The sequence below is a fragment of the Aspergillus flavus genome, chromosome 8 (genome assembly GCF_009017415.1).
Source record: "Aspergillus flavus chromosome 8, complete sequence".
In the NCBI taxonomy this organism is placed as follows: domain Eukaryota; kingdom Fungi; phylum Ascomycota; class Eurotiomycetes; order Eurotiales; family Aspergillaceae; genus Aspergillus; species Aspergillus flavus.
Genome location: NC_092403.1, coordinates 1681189 through 1702992, shown reverse-complemented (window position 1 = coordinate 1702992; position 21804 = coordinate 1681189). Strand labels below are relative to the sequence as shown.

The following is a 21804-nucleotide window of genomic DNA, read 5'->3' as shown; positions in this document are numbered from 1 at the left end:
AAGTGGAGTTTACCCCATTGGGTGGTTGATTGGGTGTCACTTGACTGCTCGCCAATGGGATTGAGTGCATTAGTACACCGTACGGGTCCTTGCTTCAAGGGGCGCTCAGTGTGGCGCTTGGATACATAAAGGGAAGATAAGGTTCGGTCTCGCCGGTTCTATGTTTTTGTTGGACTCCCTGAAAGCCCGGTCTCTTGTACATGTAACGTTTCTAGGGTGTTGTTGGGTAGTCATGCGGGGTTTGCGGGGAATCCCTGGTCATCCCTAGACCATCTAATATACGACGTATGTACATCATGGATACTAGTCACCTTTCGAACGACGGCCTCAACAACTTAAACCCTACAGTGACCACTACATTCGACGCCAATTCTCGTGTTTCTTCTCTATTGCATTTACCTAATGACGTGGTATCGATCAGTCTACTCCGTACCCTACGAGAGATTCCTCTAATTCTCGATCCTCTCTCTGTACAGTAACTTCCACTACGCATCCTGATCAATAACGGTTTCTCCACAGCCTCGACATCTTTCTTGTCGGTGAGATATTCGCATCAGGTGTGACCGACGCTATCTGACTGGTGCCCGCTCGATCGGCATTCATGGATCCTCAAGCGGAGATGGCTCGCGTCAAGTATTGTTACGAGATTAGAATGATCAACCGAACAATGACTCGCTAGGCTAGGCTCGCGTCTAGACTGCCCACTCTCGATGATGGAACATGGACTGTCTACGAAGTACAATGAGGTAGCAGGGCATCTTCCCTGCAAAAACTGTAGCAACTCAGGACAAATTCTGTGGGTAACGGGACGGATACAGCAGATAATCAACCCAAGCAAAACACAAACAAACCAAAAAAAAAATGACCGACGCAGGGGTCGAACCTGCAATCTCTTGATTCGTAGTCAAGCGCCTTGCCATTGGGCCAGCCGGCCTAATTGTTGGAAACATTTTATATGTTTACTATTATCAAGCAAAACTATTTTGTTACTACGTATATCAATCTAATTTTCGATTCAATGTCCGTTAATCTCGGTTTAAAAAAAAATCACTGTCTACGAATATATTCTCGTCATTATATGTAGCATATTATTACGATCTAAGACGCTGTTCTGAGACCTACAGCGTTAATAATGATGGCAGGGAACCCAAAGGGCCAAACCAACCGGTTGCAAATATATATCTTTGGATAACAAACTAGCAATCTTGTCAATCACTAAGTTTACTACCGTTGTAACCATCCATATATTAAGTTTCACGTCGGAGTATCAAGTGACCCCCGCCCATGTTACCAGAGTTTCATGTTGTCAATTGGGATAATTTGGTTAGACTTTGTTGTAAATGATCCTCAGATTACCGTTTCCTGGGAGAAATGAAGATAAAAGTAAGCATCAATCTGAAGGACTAAAAAGCATCTATGACCCCTAACAGCTGTTCTTCAAGATATCTCATCCTATGCTGACATAGGATATAACATCCGATCGTCCAACCGTGACCGACAAACGTACAAGGTGCATGATGACCTCAGCTAGCTTCGAAGGAGTAAATAGACAGATATATGCAATCCAGAAAGCTTCTTCTTACTCTAATTTAGTTTCCTGCCCCCGCTTTCTCTACGTAGAGTGGTACTAGCCCATGGTATTCAGCTCTAATTCACCTTTGATAGCCGTCACGAACCAGCAACATTCAACAGTTTGGAGCTAGGTAGAACCGAAGTTCTAGCGAAACGGTAAGACTAAGCGCATCGGGGTATTCCCTTCCTGCCTCTATTTGAATTGTCGAAGAAGCCAACACAACGATGTTAATAATGGAGAACCCATTCATCTTTTTGGCTCAATATGAGATACCGGTAACCGAGTCTCTCCACTTGTCATTATCAACTGCTGCCAAGTGAAGGTAGGTTGAGTCGAAGTCGAGTCTTGTAGATTTCAACAATGACTGAAATCGAAGACTAGGTATGGATATGATATGATTGTTATATATAGAGACTGAATCATAGCCGAGGATATAAAGACAAGGAGCCCGGAAGAACCCCCATGCCGATGACAAGGGAAAGAATGCGGGGAAAAAAGGTCAGTGCTCTTCATTACCCCAGGTCTTTGCCGCATTAGCGACTCTTGTGGAGATCGCATATCTATCCATTAATAAGAGAAATGTCGGTGATAGGCTGCATATCGCCTCCTCTGGCCTTATCCACGAATCACCGACGGGAGAGAGCCCCGAGTTGGGAAGCTTTATCAATTTTAGATCGTCCGTCGCGTCGGATGGGCGATAAGAGTCCGTGTCGTTCCGTCGCTTCTCCTCACTCCCTGCATCATGGATATGCTATTGTCGTGGCTTCACTACTGCCGCCATGAATTCCACTGGTCGTGTATGCGCGCGATGCGCAAAGATTGTACGTTCGAATACCGAAACTTAGATACTGTGATCGCCGCTAACAGTCAATAGAAACAGCGCTGTGACGGGGGCGCCCCCTGTTCCCGCTGCGCCCGTATGTGTATCGCACGTTTTAATATGGAATGACTGAGTTGATTTGGTCTCCTCTTAGGTCTGGGGCATGTCTGCGAACCCCAACGACCGGGCGGAAAACTAGACCCCAAAACCATAGCCTATCGACGTCCTCGAGCGTCCCGATCACGCGGTGGTTGCCTGTCCTGCAAGGCGAGGTAAAACAACCGATGCGAAGCGACAGCTACAGCGTATTAGCGCGGTTATTAACTTCAGTAGGAAGAAGAAGTGCGACGAGATCCAACCTCGATGCAGCGACTGCCGCCGCCTAAACCTCCCTTGTCAATGGAAAGCCTCCCCGTCATTCCCTAGCTCCACCGACCCGTCGCTTCCCCCTTCTTCCGAAAGCAGTCTATCTCTAGCAACCCCAGATCCGATATCCCCTTCCGATCAAGCTGTCGATGATCCGATAGGAAGCTTATCCCCATGGCTGGCTGTGGAGGAGATCATCATGCCTGTCGCATCACCCTGCGGATCCGCCAACCCTTATCTGCACAATGACGAAGAGCGCTCGCTATTCAATCACTATCTACACATCGTAGCGCGCTCACTGTCGCGGTCCGGTGATCCCGACGGTAATCCCTTTCTGTCAATCTTGTTACCGATGGCAGCCAGTTCAGACACAGTGACTAGTGTGATTCTAGGCCTGAGCGGTTGCCATTGGAAACGTGTTTACCCGGGCATTTGGAATCGCGCATTAGCGCGCCAGGGAAAAGGTATGTATGATACCGCGATCAGGGTTCATGGAAGCTAATCCCAAAAAGCATTGGCGCAAGTAAAACAACTTCTCTCGACGGCAGGCGGCCAATCCACGCTAGAAGCCTGCACCACGGTACTGCTCCTCTGTCTAACTGAGCTATGCGATGGCAGTTCTCATGCATGGGAGTGGCATCTGAAGGCTGCCAGTGCACTCCTCGCTTCAGTAGGAGACCAATCACTTGAAGGGACACCGGAAGGGAAATTTTGCCTCCAGCTGTTTCGGTATCTGGACTCCATGTCGACAATATCCCGCTGCAAGCCCCCACTTCTTCGAGAGGGTGCGAAACTCACTGACCTTACTGCGGATAAGTCGATTTGCAGTTTCTCATCTGCCCCCGTAGATGCTGTCTCTGGGATGGTCCCAGCATTGCTCGAACTTCTAGGTATGGTCAACTTACTCGCGGCGCATCGCAGCCGGCGCGTTGATGAACTCTCCGAGCTCGGCTTTCGAACTGCTGCATCTCATGTTCAGTCTCAGTTGGACGCATGGAGAGCGGATTATGATAGCACCGCGGTTACGGACCACGAGACAGATCAAGTTACAACGGCATTTGAATGGGCGGTTCGACTACGCCTCCATCAGGTTGTTGATGGGTATGATCCGCACCACGAGATGGTGGAAACCGCGGTCTCTCCTATTCTTAATGCTGTGATGACCATTCCATATGGTAGTCCTGTAGAGGGATGTTTACTTTTCCCGCTGGTAATTGCTGGGGCTAGTAGCATAGATGTTGAGAGACAGATGCTGGTCAAGGAAAGACTGATGGTTATGGAGAATACTTTGGGGTTTGGACATATTTCGCACGCTCGACAGTTACTGGAGACCGTATGGGCGGATGAGGCTGAAAGGAATTGGGCAAGGGTGAGATATAGCCTGTTCCCCGGGATGGTGTTTGTATGAAATGTCGCATAGATAACGAAGTAATGTGATGGAAGTCATATATTGTAAATGGTAAATACATAAGACGTTCAGTTCCATTGATTTGTCTACTGCGCAATCGCCGCGACTAACTCATCCAAATGCTTTCGCATATCGTATCCGCAAACTTCCTCAATCGTCAACTTCCCAGGTCGATCTGTCGATGAACTCCACCCAATACGTTCGCTGAGATCTTCTCGAGCCCTGAAACTAGCTTCCTGCACGCGGGTTGCTCTCGGCTTGCGCAGCTTTTCGTATAAGCTAAGTCCTTCGGTGACACTATATTGTTCGCGGAATGTCCGGTGGAAAACCAGGCCTAAAGCGCCGGCATCTTCGAAGGCCATACAAGACCCTTGGGATTGATCCGGCATCATTGGATGGGCTGTTTCTTAGTACAATCTCATCTTCCATCAATATGAGGGATAAAAACGTACCGGCATCACCAAGAAGGCAAACCTTACCCTTAACCCAGTACGGGTAGGGCTCATGCCGATACACTACATCGTTAGAACAGCTGTCCTGAGCAGAAAGGGAATAGAATACATACATCGCCACATTTTTATATCCTCCGCATTCAACATCAACTTCTTCATCCTAGGATCCAACCCAGGGAATGTGTCCACCAGTTGTTGGGGCGTAGCGGAGATATTCCATCCATCTTCACGGAGCTCATTATACTCTGCCGGGTAGAAGCAGTAGCAGCTTACGACCTCGCCGTTGCTACAGGGAGACATAACGATCTTGTCGATGCCAAAACCACCCCAATACTCGATGGCTTCGTTAGAGATATAATCGTCGAGTCCGAGGGAGCGCAGTTTATCGGCCCCGATGATGCAGCGGTAGCAACATGAGGTGGACATTGTAAAATTGGGGGTTATTCCGATTAGGTTACGAGAGGAAGACTTTCTTATTTAGTACTCTGGCAATGGTAAATGGGGCTACTGGGACCAGAAGACGTACGCGAATACCATCAGCAGCGACGATCAGATCGGCTGTCGCTGAAGCGCCGTTTTCAAATTGGATGATGCCTGCTTCTGCATCAAGAGCAGTGGCTTTGTGATTCACTTTGAGTGTACACTTCGGGCCTTCGCCGGGCTCTTCGAAGGCAGACTTGAGAAGTTCTTTGTGGATGTCAATCCGATGGAAGTTGTTGTAATCCTTTTTTAAAGTAACTTATCAGCAAAGCAATATTGTGGAATATGGAAGGAAGGCATACAGTTCCAAACTTCGACTTGTAGTCTCCTAATCCGTACTCGCTTTTCACCTCTCCAGTAGACCAATCGTGCATAATCAACCTTTTCAAAATCACCTGGGGCCGTTAGTATTGGCTTATCCAAGACATAGGGTATCGTACCGGCTTTGCCGCTTTGATGTCTACACCCCATTGCTCGAGGAATCTTGATCCATTGGAGGCAGCACTCAGCGAGGCTCCCACCTCCCCTGCGAAGTCGTATCGTTCATACACCGTCACGGAATGTCCTTGACGCCGGAGGGCCACTGCAGCCGAGAGGCCGCCAAGACCGGCGCCAATGATGGCAATGTTCAGAGGAGAGTCAGTGCGAGAGGGCATTGTCGTGCTTGTTCTTCTTGATCCGAATGATGATCATAAGTCCTACTCTCGATGGGTCTTATATCTTTGCACGGCTAGTGAAGGGACGTCTACCGTCATCCATATCCATAGCAGCGGCAAGCTTCATCCGACGTTATCAGGGCAACAGCCACCCCGGCCTATCTATGCGACGGATGCATAACAGTCCCCACTTACGGCTATCGTTATCATCCTGGGAAAGTATAGACAGTCAAAGCACTAGTATCAATGTAGCTACACTTAATTGACTCCTGCTATAATCCCTTTAAGATCATGCCACCCTCAATCAAAACTGTTCAATGGCAAATACAGTGAAAATGACACCTACCAACGAAAAAGACATCGGGATGAACGGCAAATTGTCCGGTGATGACTACGACGTCGGAGATCTGCACGATGACCGGGCCCTGCTTCGGAGAGTCGATTGGCGAATCCTGCCTGTCATGTTTCTAACGTACTTCCTGCAATTTGTGGACAAAATTTCCCTCAATGTAGGGGGTCGCTACCTCTTGGCGTTCAGTTGTGACATACGCTGACTTGACGATAGTATGCGAATGTCATGGGCCTTCAGGATGATCTACATATGAGTGGAAACGACTTTTCATGGTTGGCAACGGCGTTCTTCCTGGCGTATGCTGTTGCCGAAATCCCCCAGGGTATGTGTAGCATAGCTAAAATGTTCAATTCTATGATACATGCTAATATTAACAGGCATTCTCCTCCAGAGATTTCCTATCACAAAGGTGCTTGGGGTCAATGTATTTCTCTGGGGTGTGATTCTGTGTTGTTCAGCAGCCGCACAGAATTTTGCTGGCATGATAGCGTTGCGTGTTTTGCTCGGAATGCTGGAGGCTGTTATTGGTATGTCAATGTGCTTTCACTTCGAACCATCCCACTAACTACTAGGTCAGCACCGGCCCTTACCATGTACACGAGCATGTGGTACACTCGCGCCGAGTCCACACCGAGATATGGCTTCTGGTACTGCGGCTTAGGCATGGGCCAGATCGTTGGAGGGTTGATTTCGTTCGCTGCTCAGCACGCACCCCCGAATATGTCCTTCCATGGGTGGCGTATCATGTTCGTCGTGATAGGCGTGGTTAACGTAGTCGCTTCTATATTGGTCTTGTTTGTCCTACCGGAAAATGTTGAGAAAGCCAAGTTCCTCAGTCAAACGGAGCGCGACCGAATTGCACAACGTCTTCGAGATGACCAAGCTGGAGTCGGCCAGAAAGTCTTTCGCTGGGGCTCGGTAATGGAAGCATTTGGTGACCTGCAAAGCTGGCTTCTCGTCCTCCTGACTATTTTGATTACCATTCCCAGCGGTGTTATTACCACCTTCTCGTCCATCCTGATCAAAGACTTCGGATATACGTCGAAGCAAAGTGCGTTGCTCAATATGCCCTCGGGGGTAGTTAGTATTGCGGCGACGACTCTTTCTACATGGGCTATCGCTCGTGGGTTCTCGCGATGGCTGGCTATTGATGTATTGTTAATTCCGACGTTGCTGGGTTCGTGCTTAATGTCGTTCCTACCCAGGAGTAACCAGGCAGGATGCTTGGTGGGCATTTACATGGTCAATACGGTATATTATATCTTCTTGCCGACTGGGTGATAGAGAAGGGACTAACTGAAGTAGACTGTGGCTCCATTGGCACTGATTTTCGCTTGGACCGGAGCAAACTTCAAAGGGTACACTATGAAGGTATATTTTCCTACCCTTCCTATCATGCTGGACGGTAGCTGAGAGTTACAGGTCACCGGCAGTTCTCTTGTCTCCGCCGCATTCAGCATTGCTAATGTTATTGGTCCCCAAACCTTCCAAGCGAAGGATGCCCCTGCGTAAGCACCACTACTAGTAGCTCTATGTGCCTCTAAATCTAACTATATCAGGTATATACCGGCCAAAATCACGATTGTGGCGGTCAACGCCGGTGCAATTGTGGTATCCAGTGCCCTCCGCATTGTTTATGGACGACGGAATGCGAGAGCCGATCGTCTGGGAACCCCGGCGAGAAGTCGCATGGAGGGGAAATTGGCTAACGGAAGGATGGCAGAGGAAGACGTGCAGGACGACGTGAACTTTCGATATGTGTATTAGCGGCTGGTTAATGTACTAGGGATGGATATCCATAATGTTTGTTACTATCACTATTATTGAGAATGGTCCACCATTGACGAATGATATAAGTAAGCTGCCTACGTATCCACCCTTTTGTAGACTGGAGACTCCACTCCACACAGACCTCCGAGGTAAATGATTGATTGATAAGAATAGTTCAATCGGTGGAACAATAATTTCAGATAAGTGGGAAAGCCGCCTTCCGAAATTGCTTGCGTCGGATTCATTCATGCATGAGACGATCTATTTAGGTCTCCGCCGCTCTAAACCCACTTATCCGACGGACGTTGGATAACCACTGAAATTCCCCCAACTTTGGCTGAGTATTAAAACCAGGAATTGCCCGACAGCTCTCTCAGACAGCATCAGTGAACTTTTTTACTCTTCGAAAATCCCACAGAATTAAGCATGTCTAAAATTCTAGTAACAGGCGCCAATGGCTTCATTGCCGCGCACTGCATCTCTCTCCTTCTTTCCACAAACCACCACGTCCGCGGCACAGTCCGCTCCGAACAAAAGGCGACCGCGACGCAAGCAGCCCTGACTGCCGCAGGCGTGGACATAACGAACCTCGAACTGGTCGTTATCAGCGACCCGACTGATGTAACCCAGTTTGCGCCCGCTGTGGCCGGTTGCAAGGGCATCTTGCATCTGGCGAGCGCGTTCAGCTACGATGCCACGCCCGAAGAATTTGAGGAGAAGCTTCTTATCCCCGCCCTCAAGGGAACAGTTACCGTATGCGAAGCTGCCTCACAGTATCCCGAAGTCAAAAAGGTGGTGATCATGTCGAGCTTTGCGGCGGTTTATGATGCCTCGTTGGGGCCGCAGCCCGGAAGGGTGTATACGGAGAAGGATTGGTGTCCGTTAACCTATGAAGAGGGAAAGAATGCGAGCCTCGTTGTATGTGTCCAATTTATCTACCTTCCTCTGTCTGTTATGACTAGTTTGGATCTAGCACAGCACTGACCATCACAGCCAATTGCATACCGAGCGTCTAAAGTGATAGCTGAGAAAGCAGCGTGGGATTACGTTCGTGACCACGAAGTCAGCTATCAGCTGGTCACATTGTGCCCAGGAATGGTCTTTGGCAAGATGATTCATCCGATCGAGTCGTTATCGCAATTGAATGCCAGCAACCAGATTGTTTGGGATGTGTTGAAGGGCAATGGAATCCCACCTACAAAGGCACCCGGTAAGTCCGCTGTTTTAGTTATTCCAACAAAACGGATTACCCTGACGAGTTCATCTTAGTATGGATTGACGTTGAAGACCTTGCCCGGACTAGTCTGCAGGCACTAACTGTGGATCTACCGTCTCACCAGCGCTTCCTGGTGACGGAGGGATCGTACGACACACAGGAGATAGCCGATATAGTCCGAAAGGAGCTTCCGGAGAGCCAGGATAGGATCGCAGAGGGAGAGCCCGGGAAACGAATAAAGGATACGCATTACTCGTGCGATTCAGGAAAGGTGCAACTGATGTTGGATGTGAGGTTTAAGCCGTTGAAAGAGAGCTTGGTAGCGTTGGCGAGACAGCTGTATGCGTTGGAGCAGGCCTCTTAGATGGGCGTCTAGGATACAAATATTGGAATGAAATGTGAGGGTTTTATAATGGGGATATTCTTCAGGGCCGTTACACACTGAAGAAGTAATCATTTTAGCGTACAGGTATAAATCAAAATGCTCTCTGAGCTTTCATAAGCGCCTGGAGTAAGTGGCACTGGTTTAATCTTGTGAATCTTATCTGCGCAAGAAATCTAGACTCAACATGAATATAGACAATCTTTTGCTGTAGATGTTATCTCTTAATCACTAATAGCAAATAGCCGCGTTCCATAATTATCATGGACAATGTTACATTAAGGGTAAACATCTTATTTCAACTGCAAAGGCAAGGTCTAGCCAATCTACACTTGGGTACTGGGTTTGTTTGCAAGACGAATAACCAGCCTTTTAGACCATTCAGATATGCTTCCAAAGCTACGGTTCTATCCATATACCGAAGCTATATTGCACTAAAGTCGTCACCCAAAGTACATAACTAAATCATGGCCGCCATGAGTTATTAGGAACTTAAGAGTACTGGGCTCAAGGAGTGCATCGAATTTAAGTATTCTTTCTATATCAGATTCAGTTGCTCTTGATTTAGGAAAATAATACAATATGTCTAATGTAACGCAACCCGAATATGCGCAGCCGTCTTGTCTATAAACTCCTTCGCCTGCCATAAGTCTGCGCCACGTCTGGTCAGCATGGGTCTCCAAAACACCCGGAAGGAAATGAGCAGGAAGAAAAGTAGAAATCGTCATACCGTTATCCATATGCATGAAAGGGTGTGGCACGCCTTCAAACCTTTTAAGCGTAACTTCATTGCCACCCTCCACTAGCTTCATTGCGTACGCCTCTCCTTCATCTCGTAGCGGATCACAGCCAGCAGTGTAGATCACCGTCTTGGGTAGGTTGGTGAAACTAGGCGCATTCATTGCATTCGCATACCAGCTGATTTTATCTAATTGCTCCTTCCTCAAACCCACATCGCTGGAAAGGCTTTCCCATTTGAGATTATCGAACCACTTCAACCTGGCCCAGTTGAGAGTGGGCGCGTGCTCCATCTGTTGGACAGAGGGGTATGGAGACTCGCTTGCAGAGGCGTACTTGGAGATATCGTCAATGACGGGTGTGCCCACCGCGACGAGTTTCAGAGGGATGCTGGCATCCCTTGCAAGGTGGGCCACGATCAGGGCGATGTTTCCTCCAGCTGAGACACCGCCAAGGGAGATGCGGGTCGTGTCAATGTTGAACTTGGAAGCGCCCTGGGCATGAATGTATTCCAGGGCAGCAAAGGAGTCTTGGATGCCAATGGGAAACGGCTGTTCTGGGACCAGCCGGTAACCAATGTCGATTACACAAACGTCCGCTTTGACGGACAGATGCTTGCAGATATGAGCTTCAGTGTCGAGGTCGCCAAGGCCCCAGCCTGCGGTCGGCATTAGTCTTCTGCTAGATTACATCCGAGGATACAAGAGAGGGAAGGAGTGCATACCACCGCCATGAAAATCAATATGCACCGGCCAAGGCCCCGGAGACGATGGCTCGTATACTCGCACTGGAATCAAATCGCCATTATATCCCGGCACGGTTGCATCGTATATTCTAGCTGGATCGGGGGCTGGCCCGGTACCATAAGAATATAACACGGAATATTTTGATCGAAGAATGGCCAAGTCTATGGGCTTGTTGGGGGTGTTGGCGACATTTTCATTGTAGAGTTTGATAAAGACGGGGTCCAAATGAGGCAGGACGGACGGGTGGATAGGGTTCAGGGCTTCGTGTGCTGTCATTTTTGCTTCTCTGATTGATTTGCGATTGCTATCCTATGGTCGGATAGTGTGAATCTACCGATGATTTATACAGTGATTCGGCTGAACGATTCCTGAGGCGATCGGCAGTTTCCGACGGCAACGTCCAGTCCTAATCAGAAGTTGGAAGGTTGAAGCCAAAGCCCCGCATCGCGTTCACTTATCTATGCGACGGTCCGATCGTCGGATAACCTTCAACTTAGCCGACCCAAGGGTCCTAGTCAAAGATGATAGTGATGTCAAGGGCAATCCTAGTAATAGTAATAAAGACAACACGTTTACCATGCCTTACACCTCCACTACATCTCAAAGATTCGCAACATCATGGATCCTGTTCTTATTGTTGGCGCCGGCATTGTCGGCTTAACCCTCGGCCAGGCGTTAAAGAAGGTTTTGCTCACACCTACCCTCAACATGGACTTAAAGTAGACTTATATTAACAGTGAATAGAAAGGCATACCTTTCGAAATATATGAGCGAGACTCCACACCCGATGCTCGTGGTCAAGGCTGGGCTATCACCCTCCATTGGGCGCTGGAATATCTTCAGCAGATGCTCCCCGCAGACGTTCTAGCCCGGATTCAAGATGTCCAGGTCGATCCGGACGTTGCCCTGAACGATAATGGGAATTTTCTTTTCATCAATCTTGCCACGGGAGAGCCGAAATTCAAGATCCCGCCCTCTGTGCGGTGGCGCGTAAACCGTGAGAAGATGAGAAAGGCCTTGCTCCACGGAATCGAAGACCGGGTACACTGGGATCGAAGAGTGGTGGGCGTGGATCTAGAGACTCTACCAGAAAAGGTAAACTTGAAGTTTGACGACGGATCCTCTGCGACTGGAAGAATGGTCGTGGGGGTCGAGGGAAGTCGGTCAGCGATCAGACAAATGTTAAGACCTGATGCGTATAGTAACGTACTGTTACCAATCCGATTTACAGGAGTAGCTGTGGATCTCTCCCCGGAGGACATCAAACCGCTTCGCTCTATGGATCCGCTTCTGTTTCAAGGATGTCATCCTGAGACGGGGGCCTTCTTCTGGTTTTCTATGCTGGAGACTCCGCACGTGAATGGAACAGTTGGGACAGATCATGAACGATATCGAGCGCAGATCTGCATGTCCTGGCCGGTACATACCTCCGCTGACGAGGTAGCTCATACTGATGAGGGCCGTCTGGCCAATATGAAGCGCCGGGCCGAGGGCTTTGTACCCGTTTTGAGAAATGCAGTTCAAAAAATACCTGAGGGGACCCCCGTACTAGAGATCAAACTGGCTGACTGGGAGTGCCTGGACTGGGATAACAATAATGGCCGTGTGACGCTGGCTGGAGACGCTGCACATGCTATGACAATGTGTAAGTTGTGCATATCTGTCTGGACAACGAAAGGATGCTGACGATGACTAGATCGTGGTGAGGCTGCAAACCACGGACTCCTGGATGCATTCCATCTGGCGGATGCCATCGCTCAAATTTACTCTGGACAAACTGGCCAAAAGGCTGCACTGGACATGTACGAAACAGAAATGAGAATGCGTACAAAGCGGGCGGTGCGATTAAGTCGACAGGCATGTCGTGATGCGCATTCTTGGGAGCAATTAAATGAGCACTCGGCGATATTGACAAAAAGATCAGTTGTCGGCGAATCTGCACGCTTGGCGTGACTGTAGCAAGATCTTTAGGTTCTTTCGTCCTATAAATTATGAATATGTATTACTTTTACTTAAGCTCGGATATGAATGCGCTTGAAGCTTTGTTCTGTTTTGGTTATAAAATTGACTACGAATTCCCCAAAACGATAACTCACATTGAGTAAAACCAGATGGTAGTTCACGTGGAGATACCTCGTAGAAGTATATAACATCACAGTATGTCAGGGAAGTGCCCCATTCTTGTTTATATATGGTGTCTAAAAACTAAAATGTAATGGACACTATAAGGGGCTACACTTTGGCCCGCATTTGCACGTCACCAAAGTTGTAAGTGAGTCATGCTCTTGACTGGATTAATATTCAACTGGACTGATGCTTTTTGCACGACTTTTACATTAATTCAGCAGTTATCCATCATGTCTTCTACCGACGCTGGACTGGGAAACTTTGCAATCCTACCGCCTGAGCTGCGGCTTTGCATATGGGACTGGCTGTTTCCAAGGCATATCATCGGCCCACTAAAAGGTCCTCCAATATTTAAACGGAGGCGAACTCGTCTCGCTATCCTTCGCACCAGCAAGGAGCTATATGCGGAAATCTCACATCACTTGTACTCTCGTATAAGCGTCTCAATTCGCCTTAACCCACAGAAACGACAATGGCTCTCTTTCCGAATCCCTGAATTACGCCTATCATGGCTAATCGAAGAGAAAGAAGATGCTATTCAACGTGGCTATGATACGTTTCCGTTCCACAAGGTGCCTATATACATCGGAATTCACCCACCCAATCCTGCGTCCCTTGGTGATTTGTTTCGGTTGTGGCAGAATGTCCGGAGCCTTATCAATATTCTCGTACATGCACCATCGATCGAAAGTATGCATGCGCAGTTCCTGTGTAATATGAGATCTAGGTGGCATGAGGGGGAACAGGGGTTGAAGAGTGTCACATATTCTCTTATAATCACCAATTCTACGATCACCAGATCATATATCTGCAATTCTGCCGACTGGAGAAAGTTCGATCAATGAGAGTATCGTACCCAACCGACTTGGATGGAGTGCTATGCTGGAAGATGGAGGACGGTGCAGGAGTACATCTCTTCAAGCAAAACTGTGACAACGATAATCATTGTATCTGCGGCGGCCTACACTTTCGGATTTCTTCTGAGTTTGATAGTCTGGAAGATTTCTTTCACAAGATGAACAGGTGCTTCAGAGACATGCTATTTGGAAATATATTGCCAGGGAGGACCGCCCGTGTCCTGCATCGACAAATTATCAAAGAGATGTACCAGGAAAGAATGGACAGATGGGAGACAATGTTACTCAAAGAGAGGATAGAACGCTGACTTGCTGGTACACTAAAAGGTCCGGAAATGTGCAGAAACCGGATTGAGAGGATACTGGGGAATACTGACTCAAACGAGGAAGACTGGCAGGTGCATGGCAGGGATTCCTGCAGCCCATGGTGTCAGCGTATTCAAAAATGTTCCCTTTTTCAGTGCTTTCCTCTTACTCGTCACATCGCTTACGTTGTTCTTAGTCACACTCTTCAGTGCTAGATGGAGGACAGAGGGAACAGGAAATCGCCGGGTATACTGTGTGTAATCTTAGCAGTGTCTATCTATTATACGTGTTAAGGCCGGCTCACAAGTATTAGCCCTGTTGTGGGATGATCAGAACGTTCAATTCGACGCCGAATTTGGAGGTGCATCGCCATTGAAAGGGGTATACTAAACTTGGAAACAAGTACTTATCACTCGTAGAGGGTTTCCAACTGTTGAATTGTGTCGAGCTAGTGTGCAGGTTTGCCCATAGGGGTGACTACCCAAACTAGATGGCGCTCAAGGGCTCAGAGGCGGACATCCTTGAACATGTGAGTGCCTATATGCAAGGCTGATCAACTGCTGGTCTTGGCTGATGTTATGGAAACAACACATTAATCCTTTTCGCCAAGTGATTTAGTGTATTGGTGTTTGATGACATAGGTCCTGGAAGACCCCCTAGGCCAACATTTCCCAATGAACACATGTGCCGAGAAGTCCAACCAAATACAGCAGTGGGTGAAAGACCATAGTTGGGAGCTAGAGAGCTAGTAGTAATGATTCTTTGTTTGTCGGTAGATCGTCTTTTTTGTGCCAGTCCACTGTGGCTGGCATAACCTAGTCCTAGGCAACACTGTTCATGCTTGTTTTTTGTTGTTTTGGAATTTTATTTTCTTGCTTCTGAGAAAAGTTCAAAAAGTGCTAATCTAACTTTCTGTAGGTGTACACATCACATCTTACTGTTCCCCAATTTTGTTCTCTAGACTACCAATCTCCATGACTACTCCTTCCGCTGTTAGCTATCAGGCCCTTGCTGGGGAAATAATACGGCGCGAGCTGGCTTTGGAGGTGACTGTCTTTCTTCAGGGTATTTGGATGATTTGACTGATCACTACAGGTATCTAACATAAACCACCTCAGTTATAGCCGAAGCAACTTGGTCTATCAAGTCGATCTTTCAGAACCCACCAGGGAAGTCTGCCATGGCTCTCGTAAGCCAGAAACTGTGGCAATGCCCGAGCATACCAGTCACTTGATTATTCGATTTTTCAAGCCGTTTGATACTTTCAATGAGGACCTGCGTGTCGAGAACAAAGTAGCCGCGATGACGGTGGCTCGGTCAGCCCTAGCAGACTCAGCTCTACACACCATCGTCCCGCAAGTCTACGCTTGGAACAGTGGCGAGAATGAGCCAAGTGGACAGGCATAGGTTCTTGAAAAATACCATCCTGGAAAGAACCTTGGCGATGACTTTCCCACTCTTCCTTCCGATAAGCAACAAGTCCTTCTTGCTCAACTTGCAGAAGTCGTCAAGCCTTCCAAGACTACGATTTCCCTGATACTGTCAAGGGCTTGGGGGGTTTGGCCTTTAACGCCGATGGAAACGTGTGTGCAGGTCCACCAAGCTTTCAAGTAGTTGGAGGCCCTTTCTCTTCGCATGCGGACTTCTATAGGGGTCTCCTTGACTGGCAATTGAGCGCATCCGATCGGTACGAACTGATCAATGGCTGGCGGACCAGTGGTCTGCGCGATCGCTTGGACCGATGTGTGGCCGAGGGACTCGATGGAGTTCTCTCAAAACTTCCCACGGGTCGTCCAACTTTCGTTCAAGCGAGCCTCGGTGAGGAAGCACCAATTCATTTCTTTTCACTTTTTGCCTTGCGAAAGTAATCCTGTCCCCAAGCGAGATCACTAATCTGGAAACATAAAGAACTTCTTAAAACCCTCTACGACCCAGACACCCTTCATATTACCGACTTGCTCGTTTCCCATATCTCCATTCTTGTTACTGAATATCTCCACTCCTCCCATAGCATTTCTGGTGCTCTTACCGTGCCATACTCCGAGGAGACAGGAGATCTCCGTGAAGCCATTCTGCACGGATTTCCCGATGCAGAAAATCTGCCAACTTCTAAGCCGATGCGCCAAGGTCCGGCAGAGTTTGGCAGTGACCGCGATATCCAGTGGGATCTTGCAAAGGTATGGAACGATGAACTGGTCAACGTTGGAGCGCTGCGGTCGCCAACAATTGACGGGGCAGACGATTTCTCTCGGGTTCATTGGTTTATCGAGGACCTTGCGCCGCGGCATTTGTTTGACGCGGCTGTCGTAGAGATCTGGACTCCTGAGCAGTTGGAGGAAGCTCGCAAAGAAGTTGAGGCGACGCTGGGGAAGTACCTTGATGGTTGGGGATTCTAGATGGCCTTGGACGATAAGGTATGTGATTCAGCTTCATCAGGCTCAAAGGTGTGGCAGTGTACTGGTCCGAAGACAAACCCATAAGTCTTAGCCCTAGAGAGCTCTGTTTAACAAGCTACAGAATCGAAGTAACTACCTGCAAGGCAATACATGCAATGTTGTAGGTGATAAGTCTGTCCTTCTAGTGACGCAAATTACAATCATCTTGTCCTCGTGTATTATCATGTTCGTTCCCCAACGGACGCAAGGGTATTGTGAAGCTACTCAAGGAGTATCCCACCAGAAGAGGTTGTTTGAGACGTCAAAAGACTGCCAGTTTCATGACACAGTCCGATGAATTGCTGATACGTAGATACTCTCCCAAAGGAAAGCTTTTGGGACTCTGTGGAAAATGAATCACCACAGCCCCCCTGGAATGTTCTCTCACCCACTGGAAGAGTGGGATGGCGAGGTGAAACCCAGGCCTTGCGAGATTGTAGATGATATGCAAAAGGGTTTGCCACTACTATCAGACAAAACACTACAAACCGTCGCTATGTCGGCGTACCATGCAGAAAGCTGTAGCTAGGTGTTTCTTTTCACCCGCGAGCCTTCCAGATCTGGTCATTGTGAAGCTTGGCCAGCGACTTAAAAGCCATTGAGAAACGGATTCAGACGAATTGAAAAGAAGCAGGTGGCTCAATCCAAGAGAGGGACAGAAGCTGGTAGGTATGCTTGGATAGCACTGAATTTGTTCTTCCAGAGTAGTATATGTAGCCGATAGCTTGAGTAAAGAAAGGAACATTATTTTACCATTGGTGGGATTTTCCTTCTCGGGGCTATAGAAGGTAATGAGGGGAAAGCCGACTCGTTGTCCCAAGTAAATTGAATCTTCGGTGTGGGATAGAGAATAGTATTGGCCTGAGACCAACCCTAGTTTTGGACCAAACTGATCGACATTTGCGGGATAAGTTGATTATACCAAATACAAAGCAGTGACTCGGACTATCACATGGATCAATTCGAGCGATGTGATGAAAGTACATAACTAAGTTTCCCAATTTTTATTAATTTAGACGCTCCGAGCCCAGAAGCCAACGGGTGCGGTTGATCAACGAGCGTTGACACCGTTAACATTTGACTTATGCACAACTTATGCACCTATGAACTCAAAGTGGCCGGCCAATTTATGGGAAGCACTCTACATCTCATCATGACTATGTCCTCGGTCCTTATCTAATGCGTCCTTATCCTTGCTAGCCTCAAAGTTATTGCATTTGGCCATAGAAGTAGTAATAAGACATGTGAAAGAAGTCAACCGCATCTCTTTGGGAGAGACCCGATATCTGCACGCATTGCATGACAGTCTGAACTACCAAGGGGGGAAGGGGGTTAAACTAGAGATCTAGTTCTGTCTACGATGTGCTTTCGCTATAGTACGTTGGGGCCTCGGTCTACTCTGGCAGGCGATATGGTAATTATCCTGGGGCAGAGAAGGTAACTGTTTGTACGTGGTAGCACCAATATGGCCCTTGAAGCCTACCATGATTTTGACAGATTAACTTTCCATCAAGCTAAAGACACCAAGATTATAAATATAGGCCCAAAAGCTACAATGGACTAGCAGTATCGGTGTAATATCATATCTATTTCAGTCGATGATATGTTCTTCGCTGTCCCTTTGCTGAAACCCATCAGCCTTAATCTTGGCGAGATCGTGTGTTGAATTGTTTGTCTTTGCGAGCAGCTAACACTTGACGTTACAGGTATTAATTACTCAGGAGAGTATTATAGCTAAAAATCCATCGCCACCTATAAGGTGGCAATAGATCCTCAAAAATTCGTAAGGTTCTAGAAAGCACCTATAGATTTCAGCCTTCAGGAGCTTTGTTGAGCACAGCTCAGCGGGACAAGAATGGAGCACTAGATCGGTTTTGAACGGAGTTCAATTTCGCCTAGGCCACCGGTTCTTTTGCTTCACCCATAGCAGGCTTAGCAGCTTCTGATCTATCCCCTGACCGGGTTCTTGGCCACGACGTGCTAGTCCGTGACTTCCTCCCCGATTACCAGGAAGTTAATTCCGATGGTATTTATGGGTGGAAAAGGGACTATCCCTGTTGCGGCAGCTGTTCCAGCCTCTTGCGTGGATCTTCAAGCATAGAAGGCGAAGTCGAAGCGTGCTTAACGCCGCATAGCAACTCAATTGATCCCCTTTTGAACCTGTCAGGATCATGAGCGTCTGCCCTTGGTCCCCTTGCATTTGTTGCTCCGTACTTGAGCGTTAGAAGACTTGTGTCTCCCTCAGCGATCGGCGATTGTCGAAAATAGAAAATAGGAGCATCGCGCGGGCGTGCGCGGGGAGATGGCGGGCCGCGGCTTGTAAACTATCTTGCCTCCATTACTCGCCTAGACTACTAGACGCATTACTCCGTACACCGGGAAACACTAGCCTCTGTTTTCCTCACACAGTAGCGCTAACACCTCGTGTTCTCTCGGGTTTCCCATGGTTCACCTTCCGAGGTTATCCACTGATTGAAAGCTTCTGATTCAGACTGACAGGAGTCCACTCCGGATCAGGTATGTGATGTGCCATGCCCCCCATGGCTAACTTTTTTGTTGTCTGCCGGCATCGGCCATTAGGGTTTCATGAGAACAATCTTGAAACACGTGGTCGAACCGAAAAATGACAGCCTTTTTGCCTTCATTATCTCTTCTTCAAAGTCATATTCTTTTTCTTAGAAGAAAAAAAAAAAAAGAAAATTTTTGCTTTTTAGTTTTTTCGCTGTTTTGGCGCCATCCACCTTAGGTCGTAGTCTCTGTACTCCGTAGTCCACTTCCAGTACTTTTAGGGCTTAAGGTCTGAAATCTCCCAAAACGGACATTATATCGGAACATCCCCGGCTAAACAAAATCCACTCTCCACTTTGACCTGTGGAAAAAAAAAAAAAAAAAAAAGGGGGGGGCAAAACTACCGCCGTGGCAAATTAGTGGTCGGCAAATTTAGCTTGTTGTTCTCTGGTCGGCATTTCGCAGACTCCAGAGGGCCCTTTTAGGCGGACTTCCATTGGTCTTCTCGAATACTACTCCTGCGCATGGTCCTCACAGCAGAATCGGCGCCGTCAGGTTGGGATCAATAGACATTCTTGGCACGGAGGAACGTTTTCCGAGCATTTCGGGGAGGAGGTTCAAACCCTTGAGAGAGAGCTCCCAGTATAATCTAGCAAGGCATCAGAGGCGCAACAAGAACGGACGTTGGCCGATGTTTCCACCAGAACCTCTTTCCCATGGTATGGCAGATAGATAATGAGCCCAGGGCCATTGGATTCTCACCGTTATGCTGGCTGAATCCAAACCTTGATGTCGCTGGACAGCGGAGATTGGCGATCGACAAAAGGCAATCAATCCACCCTTGTACAATGTGCCTGGCCTTGTCCACGGAATTGCCAGCGGCCCAGCGGTTGTAAAGATCGTCGATATTTAATTGCGATGTCAGAAGCTAACGGGGTCCACTTTGCTTCAAGCGGAGCAATCTTCCTATTCCTAATCACGCCTTGAAAGTAAAACGCAAAAGTGAAATCAAATCGACTCGAGTCATGGACCAAATGCTATTCTGAGCCTCTGGTCCCCACAGGAGGAGGCGGGGAAAACTTATCTGTGGCGGTTTTGCATCGCGTCTCTACTTTTCTCTTCTCTTTCATCATGGTGTTTCTTCCATCACACAATAACTACACCCCATATGCCGATTGACGGTGACTTAACAGTGGACCATGGCCATATTCGCTGACGACGCGCCCCATGTGGCGGGGAGTGTCATAATGCTTACGGCGGTTGCTTTCATCACCTATGCTTTGCGAGTGTATTGCAGACTGAGCAGAAAGTCTTGGGGCGCAGAAGATTGGATCATGACCTCCGCAGTGGTAAATGCCCCCGTGAGAGCGCTTTTCAAGGAGCCCAACTGACATTTCGACGACAACAGATACCCTTCTGTGTGCTCACGGCAGGCTGCCTCGGGGGCGCGTTCAATGGGATTGGTGTTCACAGTACTCTGTTGAATGAGCCTGAGAATCAAAGGTATCAGGCTGAAGGCCAGAAGGTGCTACACACCCACCATCCTCTACCGGCAGCCGGAAGCTAATTGACCCTCTAGTACTTCCTCATTTTTGAAGTTGGATATGTAGCTGCGATCATTCCGATCAAGCTCAGCATCAGCTGGATGCTAATCCGAGTGGCTGAGGGGAGGAAGTTGTACATCAATATCCAGTACGGTGTTATCGCAATGTTTGCGACGATGAATATAATTGCCTTAATATTCATCCTCATCAACTGCACCCCGCCTGAGTACGATCAACACACCCCGTCTGTGCCACGAACCATATTGCTAAACGAAGTTCCAGGGCTGCGTGGAACACGAGTCTTCTGAAGAAAGGAGCTTCCTGCCGACCTGCTCATGTTCTCACTGACATATACTACGCGACCACTGCTGTGAACATCGTCACTGACTGGGTGACGGCCTTAATGTTCGTCCCAAATCATACGCTGGTCTTTGAAGGAATGGAAATACTGACCTGAAGATTAGGCCTATCCCGCTACTGTGGCGTGTCCAGCTAGACCGTAATACGAAAATATCTATCATCGGGCTGATGGGCTTGGGTATACTGTAGGTACCTGTTGCCACTTTGCTGAACCGGTGGAACAATGAGACACTAAAACACAGCAGGGCCTCCCTCTCAGCCTGTATTCGACTCAAGTACACGGTCAACCTCCAAAATCAAGCCGACTTCCTCTTCGCGGTCGCCAACGTGGTTATTTGGGGGTTTGCAGAGAACGCGATCGGCATGATCGTCGGCAATGTCGCTACACTACGCCCACTGTTCCGCAGTCTTTTCGAACGAACGATTCGCAGCAAAGGATACGGCAGCCATTCTCACCGGACGGGTCCTTCGAGATTCGCCGCGTCATACGAATTATCCGGCCACGGGAAGAGTGCCAACAACACTTTCACCACGTCGGTTGTTGAGAGAGGCGTTCATGGTAAGAACAGGGATAGCTACAGCCAGCTGAGCGACGGGGACAGCCAGAAGCAAATTATCCAGAACGACTGCCACGGACATGCTGATATCATGGTCAGTCGGCAGGTCAACATCACGTACGAGTAATATTGAATGTTGCGCGGACGGAGA

At 48.2% G+C, this 21804-nt stretch overlaps 10 protein-coding genes and 1 non-coding gene across 11 annotated transcripts; 8 read left to right on the top strand and 3 right to left on the bottom strand.

The window, feature by feature from the left end:
* Window positions 1-862: 862 nt before the first annotated feature.
* F9C07_t228 lies at window positions 863-934 on the bottom strand. The gene has a single exon. It is a non-coding gene; the product is annotated as a tRNA-Arg (tRNA).
* A 1159-nt stretch (window positions 935-2093) lies between these two features.
* Window positions 2094-4232, top strand: F9C07_2287424 (fungal-specific transcription factor domain-containing protein). The gene is made up of 5 exons (XM_071510905.1): window positions 2094-2394; window positions 2448-2490; window positions 2548-2665; window positions 2727-3223; window positions 3272-4232. Exons 1-5 carry the CDS (start codon window positions 2353-2355, stop codon window positions 4165-4167), a joined length of 1596 nt encoding a protein of 531 aa, XP_071367385.1. The 5' UTR covers window positions 2094-2352; the 3' UTR covers window positions 4168-4232.
* Window positions 4233-4253: 21 nt separating this feature from the next.
* Window positions 4254-5755, bottom strand: F9C07_2076579 (salicylate hydroxylase; the record flags this gene model as incomplete). The annotated part of the gene is made up of 6 exons (XM_071508825.1): window positions 4254-4567; window positions 4620-4682; window positions 4733-5087; window positions 5128-5343; window positions 5402-5494; window positions 5540-5755. 6 exons carry the CDS (start codon window positions 5753-5755, stop codon window positions 4254-4256), a joined length of 1257 nt encoding a protein of 418 aa, XP_071367384.1.
* Window positions 5756-6072: 317 nt separating this feature from the next.
* Window positions 6073-8082, top strand: F9C07_2287421 (putative allantoate permease; the record flags this gene model as incomplete). The annotated part of the gene is made up of 7 exons (XM_041295290.2): window positions 6073-6264; window positions 6321-6429; window positions 6485-6634; window positions 6685-7358; window positions 7413-7478; window positions 7530-7615; window positions 7667-8082. The coding sequence occupies 7 exons, from the start codon at window positions 6073-6075 to the stop codon at window positions 7872-7874; spliced, it is 1485 nt and encodes a 494-aa protein (XP_041151182.2). The 3' UTR covers window positions 7875-8082.
* Window positions 8083-8303: 221 nt separating this feature from the next.
* F9C07_12803 (putative NAD dependent epimerase/dehydratase) lies at window positions 8304-9457 on the top strand (the record flags this gene model as incomplete). Its single annotated transcript, XM_041295291.1, has 3 exons — window positions 8304-8795; window positions 8871-9087; window positions 9147-9457. The coding sequence occupies 3 exons, from the start codon at window positions 8304-8306 to the stop codon at window positions 9455-9457; spliced, it is 1020 nt and encodes a 339-aa protein (XP_041151183.1).
* Window positions 9458-9974: 517 nt separating this feature from the next.
* On the bottom strand, window positions 9975-11371 carry F9C07_2287419 (esterase). The gene is made up of 3 exons (XM_041295303.2): window positions 10938-11371; window positions 10206-10871; window positions 9975-10126 (listed from the first exon to the last, which is right to left on the bottom strand). The coding sequence occupies exons 1-3, from the start codon at window positions 11233-11235 to the stop codon at window positions 10062-10064; spliced, it is 1029 nt and encodes a 342-aa protein (XP_041151184.1). The 5' UTR covers window positions 11236-11371; the 3' UTR covers window positions 9975-10061.
* Window positions 11372-12981, top strand: F9C07_2287418 (putative monooxygenase). The gene is made up of 3 exons (XM_041295292.2): window positions 11372-11643; window positions 11704-12604; window positions 12656-12981. Exons 1-3 carry the CDS (start codon window positions 11578-11580, stop codon window positions 12910-12912), a joined length of 1224 nt encoding a protein of 407 aa, XP_041151185.1. The 5' UTR covers window positions 11372-11577; the 3' UTR covers window positions 12913-12981.
* A 335-nt stretch (window positions 12982-13316) lies between these two features.
* F9C07_2110827 (uncharacterized protein) lies at window positions 13317-13931 on the top strand (the record flags this gene model as incomplete). Its single annotated transcript, XM_041295304.2, has 1 exon — window positions 13317-13931. One exon carries the CDS (start codon window positions 13317-13319, stop codon window positions 13929-13931), a length of 615 nt encoding a protein of 204 aa, XP_041151186.2.
* A 1292-nt stretch (window positions 13932-15223) lies between these two features.
* Window positions 15224-15680, top strand: F9C07_2287417 (uncharacterized protein; the record flags this gene model as incomplete). Its single annotated transcript, XM_071510904.1, has 2 exons — window positions 15224-15241; window positions 15345-15680. The coding sequence occupies 2 exons, from the start codon at window positions 15224-15226 to the stop codon at window positions 15654-15656; spliced, it is 330 nt and encodes a 109-aa protein (XP_071367383.1). The 3' UTR covers window positions 15657-15680.
* A 563-nt stretch (window positions 15681-16243) lies between these two features.
* On the top strand, window positions 16244-16800 carry F9C07_2174543 (uncharacterized protein). Its single transcript, XM_071509367.1, has one exon. It carries the CDS (start codon window positions 16367-16369, stop codon window positions 16643-16645), a length of 279 nt encoding a protein of 92 aa, XP_071367382.1. The 5' UTR covers window positions 16244-16366; the 3' UTR covers window positions 16646-16800.
* Window positions 16801-20391: 3591 nt separating this feature from the next.
* F9C07_2287416 (uncharacterized protein) lies at window positions 20392-21780 on the top strand (the record flags this gene model as incomplete). The annotated part of the gene is made up of 6 exons (XM_071510903.1): window positions 20392-20541; window positions 20601-20717; window positions 20772-20962; window positions 21019-21141; window positions 21201-21281; window positions 21342-21780. 6 exons carry the CDS (start codon window positions 20392-20394, stop codon window positions 21778-21780), a joined length of 1101 nt encoding a protein of 366 aa, XP_071367381.1.
* Window positions 21781-21804: the final 24 nt, after the last annotated feature.

What these genes read in the sequence shown, in the direction of transcription:
- F9C07_2287424 (XM_071510905.1), top strand. Translation starts at nt 2,353, where the DNA reads ATGAATTCCACTGGTCGTGTATGCGCGCGATGCGCAAAGATT. An exon ending in CCCCTGTTCCCGCTGCGCCC is followed by an intron (nt 2,491 to 2,547) that starts GTATGTGTATCG and finishes GTCTCCTCTTAG; the next exon opens with GTCTGGGGCATGTCTGCGAA. An exon ending in TGCCTGTCCTGCAAGGCGAG is followed by an intron (nt 2,666 to 2,726) that starts GTAAAACAACCG and finishes TAACTTCAGTAG; the next exon opens with GAAGAAGAAGTGCGACGAGA.
- F9C07_2287419 (XM_041295303.2), bottom strand. Translation starts at nt 11,235, where the DNA reads ATGACAGCACACGAAGCCCTGAACCCTATCCACCCGTCCGTCCTGCCT. An exon ending in TATTGATTTTCATGGCGGTG is followed by an intron (nt 10,872 to 10,937) that starts GTATGCACTCCT and finishes TGCCGACCGCAG; the next exon opens with GCTGGGGCCTTGGCGACCTC. An exon ending in TTTCATGCATATGGATAACG is followed by an intron (nt 10,127 to 10,205) that starts GTATGACGATTT and finishes GACGTGGCGCAG; the next exon opens with ACTTATGGCAGGCGAAGGAG.
- F9C07_2287418 (XM_041295292.2), top strand. Translation starts at nt 11,578, where the DNA reads ATGGATCCTGTTCTTATTGTTGGCGCCGGCATTGTCGGCTTAACCCTC. An exon ending in TCGGCCAGGCGTTAAAGAAG is followed by an intron (nt 11,644 to 11,703) that starts GTTTTGCTCACA and finishes AACAGTGAATAG; the next exon opens with AAAGGCATACCTTTCGAAAT. An exon ending in TGCACATGCTATGACAATGT is followed by an intron (nt 12,605 to 12,655) that starts GTAAGTTGTGCA and finishes GACGATGACTAG; the next exon opens with ATCGTGGTGAGGCTGCAAAC.
- F9C07_2174543 (XM_071509367.1), top strand. Translation starts at nt 16,367, where the DNA reads ATGCGCCAAGGTCCGGCAGAGTTTGGCAGTGACCGCGATATCCAGTGG.